This window comes from Mesitornis unicolor, unplaced genomic scaffold (genome assembly GCF_000695765.1).
Source record: "Mesitornis unicolor isolate BGI_N332 unplaced genomic scaffold, ASM69576v1 scaffold35763, whole genome shotgun sequence".
NCBI lineage: Eukaryota > Metazoa > Chordata > Aves > Mesitornithiformes > Mesitornithidae > Mesitornis > Mesitornis unicolor.
This window is the reverse complement of record NW_010175971.1, coordinates 1-14,788: the sequence shown is the minus strand read 5'-3', so window position 1 is coordinate 14,788 and position 14,788 is coordinate 1. Positions and strand designations below refer to the sequence as shown.

Here is a 14,788-nt window from a genome sequence, read left to right as displayed (position 1 = left end):
TAATATGAATATATATTTATATACATACACACATCTATCTATATATATCTATGTATATACAGATACATCTCTATCATTACAAACATTAGCGGCATTTGCTAGCCTGGAAACTATGTATCTGATAAAGAAATCGTTCCTGAATGACCAGCAGCCTTAAGAGATGCATTTACTACAGCAGAAAGGTCGGGTTAAAATACATCTTGAGATAAAGTTATTCCAGGTTCTACTTCCTACTCAAATAATTATTTTTGAGAGAGCTGCGTTTTCTTCCATAACGTCAGATTTTATTCCAAAAATCTTACATTAAATGAGATAAGAGAGAGTGCTTTTAATTATAGCAACAGGAATTAAAGTTCAAAATATGAAAGCCATTAAGCAAGAGTGAAAAATAACTATGTTTACTTAGTGAATAAAATTAAACAAAAATCTGCCATGGAAGGCATCACTTCCCCCCCACCCCTTTTCCTTTTAGACTGGTATGTTTTTCAGTCCATAAAAGTTATTTGGGATGCTGTTGTTGTATTTTAACTGAAAATTAAAGCCTTATTTCAGTACAACAGCACTTGCACATAGAAGATTTTTATTAAATACCCAATCATCCCAATTTAACAAAGACATCTTTCATAAAATGGTCAGCTAGCACTTAAATTGCACCCCTGAAGATGACACTTTGTCTTAGGACTGCACTGATCAGGTCACAAGTTTTTAACTGAAATAGGTCAAGTATGGATTATACTGCATTATACTGCATTATCTCAGAGCAACTCTGACCCCAGAGCGTTTCAAATTGAACAGGACTAATGTCACACGAGCAGTAAAACAAATGTGTTTGGGACATGGATTGGCAGTTGCTATCCTAGACAAGTTATCTCCTTTTCCTTAATACTACCTCAGTCAGTCAGCTTCTACCATATCTGGCTTCCTCGCCCTAAATTCTCACCCACTGCAGCCACGGTACCCTCCTGTAATTCCTAGTTAACAGCGAGACAAAAAGCAAAATATGGTTGCTTCAGAGCTACTCTGTGTTGAAGGGTGTGTGTGCCAGACAGAAGGATGTTTAGCAACAACAATTCCTACCTCTTTCTACCTAGTAGATTACTCTCAAAATCTGGAGGACTTCTGCCTTTCTATCAAATGACTGAATTTTGACGTCTTGTTAAAAGAGCTTATAGAGAAGGGAAAATAATGAGAGGTTAAGAAAACATTTTCCTTCAAATTTAACAAATATTTCTGCAATACAGAAAAATGGATAATGCCTTTGTTGGCTGGAAGAAAAGTTCAGTATATCCAGGAAAGTGGAAATAAGCTGGAAATAAAATTGTTTCTATTTTTCACTTGCGTCCGTTGAAACTTTAAAACAAAAAAACTACAACCCTTTGGCTACAGTGCTTAGGTGGCAGGAAATTAATAGGTAAAAATATCTAATGCAAGTGCAATACAGAGTCCTTAAGGTCATCAGCAAGTCTCTTCTGCAGCTTTTTGTACTTCAAAAAGGAGACAGATCTTTTAAGACTCCCTCCTTTATAAGCAAGCACTTAAACCTGACCTACATAAAAAAGTGTGAAGTAGCTCTATGGAAGGCTTATATCTAAGTGATTTTGAAGCAGTACTGGCAGCTGAGGCCATGGATTCGAAGCCAACATAAAAGAAAAGCAATCTCCAGCCAACAAGAGAACAGGAAGCTCACACAGAGAGCTCTTTCAAAATACCACTTGCAAAGAGTACTTCTGCTGACCTACTTTGTGTCATTTTGTGCATACCATACATGTTTATTGGTTTAATACTGAAGTATTATCCCAGTAACGCACTGCTTTATGTAGGCTTTTAGCACTGTTTTGCACAAGCAAATGATATAAATCAGCCCCTTGCAAATCCCTTCATTTAGCTTTGTGTCTAGAGTATATATAGTTTTTTTTGACACCAATTGTGAAGTCTGATGTTCTTGCTTGGCACATACTTGCTCTCAAACTGTATCACTGTTTTTTTTTTCCCAGTAACAGAACTAAACTTACCTGCTATACAGATTATCCCATATATTTTGAGGTAGCATTACAACTAGGTCCTCTACAAAATTAGCTTTGTGTGGAGGAACACCTGCAGAAGCAACAACAACAAAGACTGAGGGTTTTATTGGGGAGTGTGGGGGGAGCAGACTATGTTAGAGGTGTCTAAAGAAAAAAAAAAATACCACCTTTCAATGAATGATGAGAAATAACGTGAGACAAGTTTTTCCACAGTGTAATCTATTACTGTATTTAAAGACTACTCTAATTTTAGTCTTTTATGAGGCCGAAAAGTTTATAAAAAGCAAAGCAAACTACATGCAAGATTAAAAGGCTAGAATAATTTTTAGATACTGATTACAAAATGCTTCTTCAGGCAAACAATTAAAATGTCCAAACGATTAAATCTTTTGTTTATGCATGCAAACACACTAGCAAACTGTCTCCTCAAAGTTTCCTAATTTACTGTAGGCCTTTATGAACTACATCAAACAATAGGAATGCTTGAAAATAGTAACATTTTGAGGGAGGCAGAAATAGAGGGGCTTGCAGAATTAGAGGTGTTGAGCTGAAGCACATGGCAAGCAGCAACGTGCTATGCAGTGATTCTTTTGAACAGGGAAAATCTAGCCTAAAGGAACATTTTTACGCTCCTATACAAAATATACAGAACTACTACTCTATTTTCACACTGTTGTGCACTGGATGCTCTGCATCAGACCAGTTTCTTTTTTTGCAGCTTTCAAACCTTCTTATGCTTCTAGCACGTAGCTGGAAAAAGATTTAGATTGCCAAGATACTAAGGATGATGATAAAGTGAGAGGATTTTTTTAAATGGAAAAATACGTGTTTAGGAAGCGAGCAGAGAATCCAAACTGTTCCTCTTAAAGTTTATAAACTAAATCAGATGTGCAGAGAAAAGAAAAAAAAATTAGAACTTCACACAGTATCATTTCCAACTACTCAGCTACTAAAATGAGAGAAATAATTTGCTAAGTAGTAACAGAAGTTATAATATGAACTTCCCATATTCAAATTCCTTTCATTAAACACGCGTACACCCCTGCATAGCTACAAGTTGACAGACACATTATTTTTAATGATACCCGGTTACAGTCTCACCTCCATGCATACAGAGAAAGTCATTATTTGAAATTGGTCCTGGCTCTGCAAAAGTCTTGAATTTATTTAACCACTGTCTGGAAACATAGAACTGCAGAAGGCTTGGTTCCATCATATTCAGCAGACCTGATATTCTCCGTCTCTCTCTCTGTGCTTCTTCACTGCTCTTTCTATTACAGAAACAGAAATCATTAAACAAATACATATCCTTGTGTACAGTGCAGATCATTTACTTTGTGAAAACTGTACTGTCAAGTGTATTACCTGGGCTATGTGTGTGTGTCAAAGTTTCCCAGCATGAAGCAGTTGATTCAGCACGTGAAAAAACCTGCACCTTTTATGCACAGCCAGAGCCACCATCTAAACATGTGGCAGGAACCCAGACTGTCACGTTACAGAACCGTGTGTCACACGAGTCAGCACAGCCATGCAGAGCAGGAAGGGCAGCCAAGATTACGTGCTCTGTTAAGCCTATACTTATCCTTAGCTCTGACAAGCCATGGCGCAGGTGTTAGCAGGCTTACAAACCTTTGTCTGCTTATTCAACAACTCAAACAGCCCCGACAGTTCCCATTCAACCTGCCAGCCTGAGAAAGCAAAGAGCTGGACTGCAACAGAGACAGCAGAGGTGATCATCACAGGAGCAGGAGATAAGGCTCTGCCTACCTCCCCATTTCCTCTAGCCATCTTCCAAGCTAAAGCTTTGCAAGCTGTGCTCCTTGGGCAGATGTTCCTTACTTACCTTCAAAAGTCAGGCTGAACAGTAAGTAGATCAGGTAATTGCCCTACTTTTCCTATATCCCCCAACTTTTCTCATCAAGGCTGTTGCTGCTGTCCAACTGGAAGTACCTCTGCTCTCCTGTTTTTAGGTTGAATAGAATCTTCTCCAAAAGCAAATCTGAACCATTCATTCCATCCTCCAGAACTCTGACCTGAAACTTCACTCAGCATCGTACAAAAGCTGGGCCACCTCAGAGGTGACCAGAGTCAAAGTGAACTCAAATAGCTGATAGAAAAACTTTCAGGTAGGCCTAATGGCTACAGCAACAAGGCTATTTATAGTAGATGAAAACAAGACTAAGAGAGCAGGAAAAATCAAATGCTATGAACACAATTAAAAAACATTGCCTGTTTAAATTCAGATCAAAATTATTTACCAAAAACCTGAGAAAAGTCTGAAAATTTAAATTCAAGTAGGTAAGTTCAATTTCCAGCTGTAATTTTAAAAAGCGTATGTATCTCCACTGAACTTTCTAAAATGCACGGAAAAAAACATCTATTTTGTGTGCAGTGTAGTGTCTTGTGGGTATATTCTTTTAAAAAAACCCAAGTTTTATGAATGCTATACTTATTTATTAGTTTTACTATGTTTGCCCCCAGTCAGACACAGTGTTCTTTCTAGGCAATAAAGCATGACTTCCTCTTTCCTTTTAAAACACCTACCGAGTCAGACTCAGGCCTCGCTCAGACACTGGCAGGTACGAGTGCTCCTAATTAAAGTGTGAAGCCATTCTCAGAACACATCTCATTTCTGACATAATCTGTTTTGTCATCAACTTTTAGGGGAAATTTGATCTTTACACCAGAAGTTTAGAATTAGAAAATTGATTCAAGTTGCTTTCATTATTTCAAGTACAAAAACTCCGTAGATTGAGGATGATAACAACATGACTTTTGGCCTTTCATTTCAACTTTCAGGAAAAGACCAGCCTATAAATTCCCTGAAATTAAATTACAACACAGTAAAACCTCTGTTGCTCCACATCCCATCTGCTAAAGACTTCCCACAGTTCCCTTCAGAGCTCTAACAGCTGGAGTCTGTGTGCAAAACCTTCCCATGTGTAGAATTCCTTTCCTCTAATTGAAAACAAGGTAATTGGTGGCCAGTTCTAACAGTTGCCTAAAATTCTCTTTCTAGGCATTTTACTGTATTTGTGCAGATTTAATTTTCATTTTAATTTCTATACACGTTTTAGCAGTGGCAGAGCAAGCGTTAAGGCCATAAGTGAAGGATTAAGTTTCTCTCCAGCACAGGCTTGTCTGGTTGGTCAAATTCCTCCATTATAATCCTTGTCAGGCAGTTAAATTCCTGAAAGCTGCCCAACTGCTTAAGCAGTTATTTACATACCAGGCTAATATGGGTATGATTGTACTTTCAATTTCTTACCTGTAGAAGAGAACATAGGCTTCTGCATTTTGCACTGTGGATTCTGATACTTCTGTGACACTCTGGTCATCAAATTCATACCACAGATTATTTAAATTGTTGCGACAATAAGCTATGTAATGTCCACCTGGAGTGTTAAAAGTGAGAGCTATTAACAAGTGTCCAGAGTTGCCAATTTTACTTCCTTTTCATGTACTGCATAACAAGTCCAAAACCAGCAAATCTTATATGAGAAGATCATTAAACCATCAGCAGACAGGACCTGGATATTAACGTCTCTCAAACTCAGCACCAGCTGGTTTTTTTCCTGAATTTCTAACAGCTAATGGAAAGTTGGACATGGCTGTCAGCATAGTCTGGAACTCTTCAAGCAGCTTGTTGTCTAAGCCACTTCTGAACCACAATATTCAAATGGGAATAAGACTGCCTGAGCAATTTACCCTAACCAGTTTCCACAATCAACTCTTTTCAAATCTTTATATGCTTTGTAACAGACATTAGCATAGATGTCTAACAGCTACATGATATCAAGACCATATTTAACTGTTTTGAAGACTACTCATATTTTATTACTGTTTTAAAATACATATTCAAGTGCCAATAAATAAATCATCAAATATCTACTAAACTGATTATAACAAGCATCATTCAGCAAGCACTAAATGGAAGTGGAAAAAGCATCCAGAAACAATGGAAACAACTTCACCTAAACCTGAAGTTTGGGGAGGAGGAGGTGGTAACTTTTCCAGAAAATCTGTGACGTTGCTGGTTTCAAATTTGTCTCTTATTTCTCAAACCCTATCAATATTGGAAGCACTTCAGCAGAAATGAGCTTGACATACACAGTAAGACCTTTATTCATACCCATAAATAGCAGTTACTGCCTGTCTTGCGGTTAACTGACAACGACCATCCATAAAAAATATAAACTGGCATCTCTGTGGTGCTCTGTGAACTCTTTCCAAAAAAGTAAGGCACACAAAGCATCAAAATTCTAAACAAACAACAGCTGCATAGAACAAGACAACCAGCTGGTCACCTGCTGGCATGTGACATTATCTGTACATGTATACTGTTCACTTTCAATAGTGCATATATATTTTTTCACTTAATATTCCAGGATCTGTTAATTATATTCACAATTTTATTTAGTTATGCCATACAATTTCAAAGATGTGTCAATCTTTAAGAGGAAGCCATCTTACGGTTCAAGGTAACAATCACAGTATTTATCTTTCACGTTATAATTACCAATGCTTGTCTATTTATCCTTCAGTACATGGATATCACCCTTAAACAGAAGTGCTGATGTGAGTATCAACTGCAGAAACACAGCAATCAACCTCATACTCACTGCTGGCAGTTCCATGATGGCAGATGACCGACAGGAGATCGTAAGTCACTATTTGAGCTGGGCTGTCCTTCGCAAGGAAAGGCTGAAGATCAAGGCCTTCCAAGGGAAAGGACACATGGGTCCCAATTTTTGTGGAAAACATAAGTTCATGTCTAAATCTTTTGAGATGAATGCACAATATCTGTAAGAAGGATCGACAGATTCACTCAAGAACTATACATGCTATTATTTAATATTTAATAACTACACTGTGCATGCTGTCTCTTCCTTTTATCATGCCAAAAGGATCAGTTTTCTCTACGGCCTGAGGCCATATCATCATGAGCTCTGTGTTACAGTTTTGGTTTGGTTTTTTTAATCAATTGCAGCTTAAGGAGGTAGAAATGCATTTGTAATTATTGAAGACTTACTGACAATATAAAAAATGTCCTGACCAGTTACTAACACTGATGCAGCAATGAACTACGTACCTTTTCTCCTCCTCAATGGACCTACTGCACAATCTTGTCACAAGGGACATGAATTCTTCCTAATTATTGCAGCCATCAACTCATCTTTTGAAGTGTAATACTGGACTACTTTTAAAATGTCAAGTTACAAGCATTACTTATAGACAAGATTTTGAGGTATTTAATTCTATGTTCTAGAGTATAAATGAGGTTTAACTGCAGGCTGACAGTAACAATGTAGAAAAACCCCGTTCTTCTAACTTGACATGTACAAGGTTCACTTTCTTACAGTGTGAATAATCAAACTTTGCTCACAATCTTAAAATAAATGCCGATGTGAAGATACGCTTTCATCATATAATATTATAAACAGAATTTACTCCGTGCAACTCATTAGCCTTACCACATTCCTAATCATGCAGAAAAAGAGCTTTAAAGTGTGCATGTAGTAACAGTACCTCAGGAAATTTTTGCACTTTGCAGAATTTCACTCCATTTCTTAACCTAAGCAAAGAAAAAACAAAGAAAACCAACCAATATTTAGTTCTGAAAGGTTTTGTTTCACTGCGCTAGGTCAGCAAAAATCTAAGCTGAACATGACATAAGTAAACCCAAAATATTTCTGGAATGTCAGCTAGACAGGGGGTAGCCAAAATGATACAAACAATGATGCTTCAGAAGAAAAGACAACCTGCACTGCTGAAGAATTCAAAGCGGCAAGTACAGACAATCAAGTTCCACCTAGCTAACAGTTCTAGCTTACAGTTCCTCTTAGCATAAAGGAAAGAGCTTTAAGTGTTATGAATGCTGAGAAAGGAGAGAAAAGAAACGAACTAAGTTTATTTAATAAACTACCTACAGCAGATCACCAGTTATATAGCAAGGAATAACACTCATTTTCCATAAAGGGCTTTGAGCAGTCATCAGGCCACTTGTGTTTCTTCAGTATTTCAAGCCATAGTATATTTATTTATATTTAACACACTGGAGTGACCTACTGCATATCAGTAAAAACCTGCTAGTAATACAGAGGGCTAAATACTTTTATTTTATTGACCAAAAGCAACTTATAAAGGTTTAAAGTTATAGGACACATGAAAAAGAACTAAGCACATTTGGTTTGCAGTATGGCACTGTAAGTCAGCGCTTCTGGACTCCTGCACCTTTTTTGATACTAAATTTCTGACAGCCAGAACACAAGGCAGTATCAAGAGATTAACAGCACTGCAACATAGCCAACAGAAATAAATGCCTCTTGACTAACAGAAGCATTAAAGCACTCAAATTAAGACAAGTTAAAAACCAAAAAAGGTAAAAGCCAGCTTACTTTTTACACCTTCCGCAGCTGTACATGTTATCACCTGCAAGTATCAGGGAGAAGAAAACCCAACATTATTCTCTAAATCCAAAGAGTTCTCCTTCAAGTGCATATATTTGCTATATAAAAGTTTCAAGGGAATTTATGTTTAGGTTGCATGCAATATTTAACAGTTTTAAGAGTGTTGACATAGCAACTAAATAGGAAGGTTCTTAGGTATTATGCTTTCACCTATGAAGCAGTATGGCATAATCTGAAGAGATGATGCTATATAATTTTAAAAGGAAATAACTTACTAAATCCAAATTAAGGTTATGAGCATCACGTTTTTGAAAGTTTTATGAGCCTTTAGTTGATACCGTTTCATTAAGCCAAATTCAGATTTGCTTGACATTTCTAAAGCAGCTTTCATGAACATTTCTTGCCTCAAATATTCAGCTGAGCAAGAAGCTTACCTTTTGAAATGACAAATCCCATAAGAGCAAGGAATGACTGTATTACAGTCTAACAGAGGTGGCCTTTGCTTAATTGTGTGAAGCTAAGAGGATACTAATCATCTTATTGTGATAGGAGGAAAAAAGCCCAGAAGAAATAGGTTCATGTAATTAACCTCTTACCCTTGAGCTCATCTCTGGCGAAAAAGGCAGCAAGACAATCTTGTAAGGTTACAACTGGACCCCAAAACCAGCTAGGAACACATGAGACAACAAACCTGAAACATCATTGACAGAAAAGAAAGAAAACCAACAAATGTTCTGCCAGAAGAGCAGAAACTGGAATTTCAAAGTTGATACATAAATAGAACTAGGTAAATATTGTTTACCTTTTGAAATATTCCATAAAAAAAGCTATCCATCCCTGGGGGGCATAGGCTTCTCCACATGATCCTGCCTTGACTAGAGATGTCTGATGACTTGCAGAATGGAGTTTAGCAAGATCTTCCTTACCTGGAATAGGCAAGGACAGATCCTGAAAGGTCTCCAGGGTTACAGAGAGCTAAAGAAGAAAACAAATGAAAGAAGACAGAGTTAAGCTTGAAGCGAAACAGCAACTAAACTGCATTCTGTAAAGTCCACCAGTAACCACTAAGTCACTGTAGAGTTGAAAATTCCACTGGGCAGCAAATTAATTATAAAAAAAGAAGAAAAAAAAAAACATTTTAGAGTGAACTTGCACATTCTTACCACTGAACTTCTCTAAGTCATTACTGTCTTTCTACCAGCCACACAAAGCACTACAAATTAATTATAAAAAAAGAAGAAAAAAAAATAACATTTTAGAGTGAACTTGCACATTGTTACCACTGAACTTCTCTAAGTCATTGCTGTCTTTCTACCAGCCACACAAAGCACTGTGATTTTTGCCTCAGACTCCTGTCACACAAGCTAGCTTCAGAAAGCTTCAGCCTGTTGTTTAGACAGTATTTTATTTTGACATTATCTGGACCTGATGTAACTGGGCCTGCTGCAAGAGATCCAGCTGTGCATCTTCTTTTTCCCATACTGGATACAGCGATCACAGCCACAGAGTAAAACATCAAGCAAACTTTAAAAATTCTTATTTGTTTTTTTGATCCTGCTCGGCAGATTACCCTGAGGTCTTGGTATTCTTAGATATAAAGCAAAGGAAGCAATAAGGGCATGCAGCTGCAGCAGGGTTAGGCTTGAACTCTACGTTGAGAAACTTGTTCCCAATGCAAAGACTTGGATATCCAATACTTGATATTACTGCTTTGAAACTGAAGCGGTCCACTGGAAATGTCCACTAGACATGACTTTTTTTTTTTTAAATTATCAGGTGTGCTGTTCTAAGTAATTCTATGAGCAAACAGTACAGAAATGAAAAAATCAACTGTTCCAGTATTGCACCACATTTTGCAGTAGAGGACAACTTCAGAAATCGGTTAATGATTCATATAACCTGTGAAATTAAGTGTCTGGATTTTTGAAAAACAGGAGTTTTCTTAGCCACGATCTACCTGACAAGACTGTTATAGCAGTGTGAGCAGACTACCATCTTCTAGTTTTCTTTGTGACATTTTCATTGTAACCTAGCAGTAGCAGGTATGCATTAGGATATTCAGAACACTACTAGAAACTAGTAATTCCTAAAGTGAAGTTGAAGAGCAAGCCTCTTTCTCCATCCTTGCTAGAAAGTAATTCTCAGGATGTTACTTTTCAGCTCTGAGTAAACATCCACCTCACTGAAAGCAAGCTAGTCTAAACACAAAGTGCTGGTAGTAGCTGCTATTAGTATTTCAGTGAACAAGTACAAAACAACCTAAACTTCTGAGGAAATCTGCCACAAAAGAATAATTTACCTGAGAATAACTGTATTTGTAAAACTGTAAGTATTTGTACTTGGGGGAAAACAAAAATATATCTATCTTAAAAGCAAGAACTTTGCTTCTTTACTCACCCGATCACAAGTCAAGCACTGTACTGAGCTTATTATAGTCCCATCAAATATATCAGAGATAACACTCCTGTACTTCTTGCGCTTCTTTCTTTTTGGCGACGATACAGTCGAAACTATAAAATGAAAAAAATACAATGCTGAAAGTAAATCAAGATCCCTTGGGTTCTAATTTCCTTCAACTTTGCAGAATATGAGATCACGCATACTTCGGATTAAATTATGAGCTAAGCCCTGTTTTCCCTTTACTAATTATTTTTCAGGTATTTAACACCCAGATTACTGCTGGTACCAGGCAACTCATGTAGGCTCATCAAGCAGTTTATGGGGGACAAACACCAGAAAATTTTGCCTCTGTTGAAGTAAAACAAACTGCCAGTCTTGAAATCTACAGCCTACTGCTATGAGGTGCATCTTGGCAGGAATCCTTCAAAAGGCACATTCTACCTGACATTTAGTTTGATTACACCTTTCCAGGAAGTTTTTTTAACCATGTTGGGCTGAAGAGCTCAAACACAAGCTCATTGTATTGTATCACAACACTGATGATAGCGGGTTGGAGTAAATTTACTAGCAGAGTCCAGCCTAACAGCAGCTTATTAAATAAAGAGAAAGTAAAACTCCAAGCCAGTAACATGTGCTCCCCACCCAAATCCACTCCTAATGAGGTAATCACACCAGGGCAGTCTCTTGGGCTCTACAGATTACTGGAATGGTAGGCTAAAACGATGACCACAAAACCTCTTCTGGAGTCAGTAAATTACTCAAGAGACCACACAAAAGTCTTGTAGGAGTCCAAGACAAACTGTGTCAAGATGCTGACACAAGAAACAACAAAATGAGAAGTGGAATACAGAGCAATTCAGGAAGAAAATAAAGGGCCTGTACCTTTTTTGTGGACTGGTGCCAGCGAAGAGCAGGATGAGAACGATTTTGGAGGACTGGTTGATAAGCGTGAGTTCATCCCTTCATTTGATGATGGGGTTTGGGCTGCAGATATATCATTCATGTGGACATCATTGATGTACTCTGCAATTAATATTTGCATTATTTCATAAATTCTACCAAAAATGCACTGCAGAATGAACAGATGCAATAGTTACATCACTTATTTAACCACACTGTAGGGCACTGGACACTTAAGAATGAAGCACTATTTAACTTTAAAGACATGTGAATTGAAGAACAAACCAACAAAAACCCTCTCCATCCTTCTGGCTTATCTGAAACATTACCCAGTACAAATCTTCAGCTTTCCAAGGGAATTTAAATTGAATTCAGAACAGCTAAACTGAAAAAAATGAAGAAGTAAATCCACCTACCCTATTTGACCTCTACCTCTTTACTGTTTCTACAACTCATTTCCACTCACAAAGATAATCTGGCTAAGAATTTGACTATTTCAATTGCACGTTAGTAAGACATTACCTGAGAATCTGCTGTGTATCTGTACTTTGACAGTTCCTTGATTATTTAAAAATTCAGTGGTCTCTGAAGCAGTGTTTGTGTCTTTTTCCAAGTCTTCCACAGAATTTGCTCGTTTAAGCTTGTTATTTGATATTTTTTCTTTCTGCCAGTCTTTGGATGTGATCGAGTTGTTATCGTCATCCTGAATTAACATGGTTGTCTCTGCAGGATCCTCTAGGACAGGTTTGAAAATAGCATCGTTTTCTGTTTTCTCACAGGTACCACAGGAGTCACAGGGCTGGAAGCCCACATCTGACTGGCTCTTGTCTTCCTCCATACTCTCTTCAACACCCATAGGCTGGGCATCTTCCAGTTCTACGACTGGTTCTTTAAGTTCTTCATGAAGCAAATCCATCAGACACCGCAAAAATTCTTGTGCGTCCTAGGATTTTAAACAAGTTTTACAATATCATTCCATTTGATTTGAAAGACAGTAAAGTCACATCAGGAACAGAAACAGGTCACTAAACTGAAGGCTACAGCTGGCTGTTAAAGAAGAAAAAAGTAAATTCCTCTGTCCCATGTGGAACATTCAAAAGAAAATTCATTTCCAGACCACATACTTGTTTCCTGCATCCGTTTCTTGCATGTCACAAGTAATCTTATCATACAAGTTTCCTCCAAAACACTTCAATTCCCAAAAAGCTTATTTCAACAACTTGAACAAAAAGTACTGCCACAGCTTGCATGAATGATAAACATAATTCAAACAACTCCCAGGAGCGCGGTCAGGCTCCAGCTCTGCTGGTAATGGGACATTTTAGGAATGTTTTTTTAAAACCTTACTTCAGCAAAGCAATCAGAGCCTTGCTTTCACTGGGCATGGAACTACCTTATTAAAAAGTATTACGATGTACTTAGCCCGTCTTTCCAGTGGCATCACACTGTCAACAAGATCTGAAATCTTCTCAAGCCTGGACAAGATTCCTCAGCTATCAGTGTTGCCACAAAGCCATGAAGTATTACTGCAAGTCTAATCTGTGTTTGGGAATATCTTAGAAGCCACTAAATTTCAACAATCCACACAGCAACTTGGTTCCTGGCAAGAGAGAATATCTAATAAAGCAAGCATGGGAAAAAACAGTAGCCTCTTCTTGGCAACTACTGCTGCTTCTGTTTCCTACAACTATCAGATTTGACTTTTGGTTTTGGGTAATGAAAAAACAAAATCTACTATGCCTATTTGCCAGTAATCCTTTAAAACAAGGGAAGACTCAGACCTTGAGACACAGATTAACTGATAAACATTCTTCACTGAGCAAAAGAATTCCTTTTTCTCTCTGAATATTGGACATGGTTGCCCAATTGGCTGCCCAACTTGTGAGGCTGGGCACCAGGAGAGTGTTGGTCATGAACAACCTGCTTTGTTTTAATTGTTGCCATGAAACCAGATAAACATACGACAAGTGTGATCCAGGCAGAACCTAAGAGGTCATCATTAAGTGTTGCTCTGCATGGAAAAAGACGTTCTCATCGGTGTTGAAAGCTGCAAGAACCAAGTTCCCATACAGTTTCTTTTCGGTTATTGAGATTGATTTTCTACTTTCCCAGAAATTCATGTGGCTCTTAAGAAATGAGTAAATTAAAAAGCATTGAGATTACTATTTAAACATTTACTTTACAGCTACACGCAGCATTTGAACATGAAGATGTGTTCTAATCCTCCACTCCACAACTATGAAACCTGCTAACTGGAACAGCAGAATTCCTTTCAGTAACAGCAGATTCCTGGAAGATATTAATAAGCTTTTCCAATTACAGGGTTTTAATTTTTCCATTAGCCCAAAAGCTTTTAATAAAGCACTGCAAACCGTATGAATGCAGCAAGATATCGTATGAAGGATTAACTGAAGAGTGCCCTTACTATATAATAATCCATGCTTTTAACAAGTTACCAGCTTACAGTTTCCATGATGCTGCTTACAAAACACACAGCAGTGGGGTTTGGTTTTTTTTTTCAAAGATATTAAATGAAAATCTGACACTGTGTGTTTGATTTTTAAAAAAACATAACTGACAGATGAATAGTAAAAAAAAAATAAATCTTTTTTTTAATTTTTGAAGTCCTTTATTTTGTTTTCTGGGACTGCTCAAATATTTGCAGTGTTATTTCACACAAAGGAAGTTTTAGATGCACATTATTTTAATTTTCCTCAAAAAAATTGAGGAGGAGTTACTCTCAGAAGTCAAAGGCCTTTCATGTTTGTGTATATCAAATGCTTAAAACCTGACTTAACCATTGATGATTTGGCTTCAGATGATCTACATTTGAAGCACACAAACTGAAGTTTATGTTGTATTTGCTTTAAACAAATATAGGAAGCATGGTATCTTAAACATTAAATTTAAAAATATGATAATTTTATGGTTTAGGCAGATTTAGAAAACAACAGAAGGTCTTACCTGTTGAGAGTAGCCTCGAAACGTTGGGTTAACAGTTTTAATTCCTTGAAATAAGCCAGTAGGAACAACAGAACCAGGCCTAAAGGAAAA

General features: G+C 37.3%; 1 protein-coding gene across 1 annotated transcript; it reads right to left on the bottom strand.

The window, feature by feature from the left end:
- Nucleotides 1-2,012: 2,012 nt before the first annotated feature.
- On the bottom strand, nt 2,013-14,779 carry USP33 (ubiquitin specific peptidase 33; the record flags this gene model as incomplete). Its single annotated transcript, XM_010181610.1, has 12 exons — nt 2,013-2,094; nt 3,126-3,295; nt 5,293-5,419; nt 6,647-6,827; nt 7,554-7,599; nt 8,423-8,456; nt 9,031-9,125; nt 9,237-9,409; nt 10,832-10,944; nt 11,717-11,857; nt 12,257-12,677; nt 14,699-14,779. Coding segments are annotated over 12 exons (1,664 nt in total), but the record flags the coding sequence as incomplete, so codon positions are not given.
- Nucleotides 14,780-14,788: the final 9 nt, after the last annotated feature.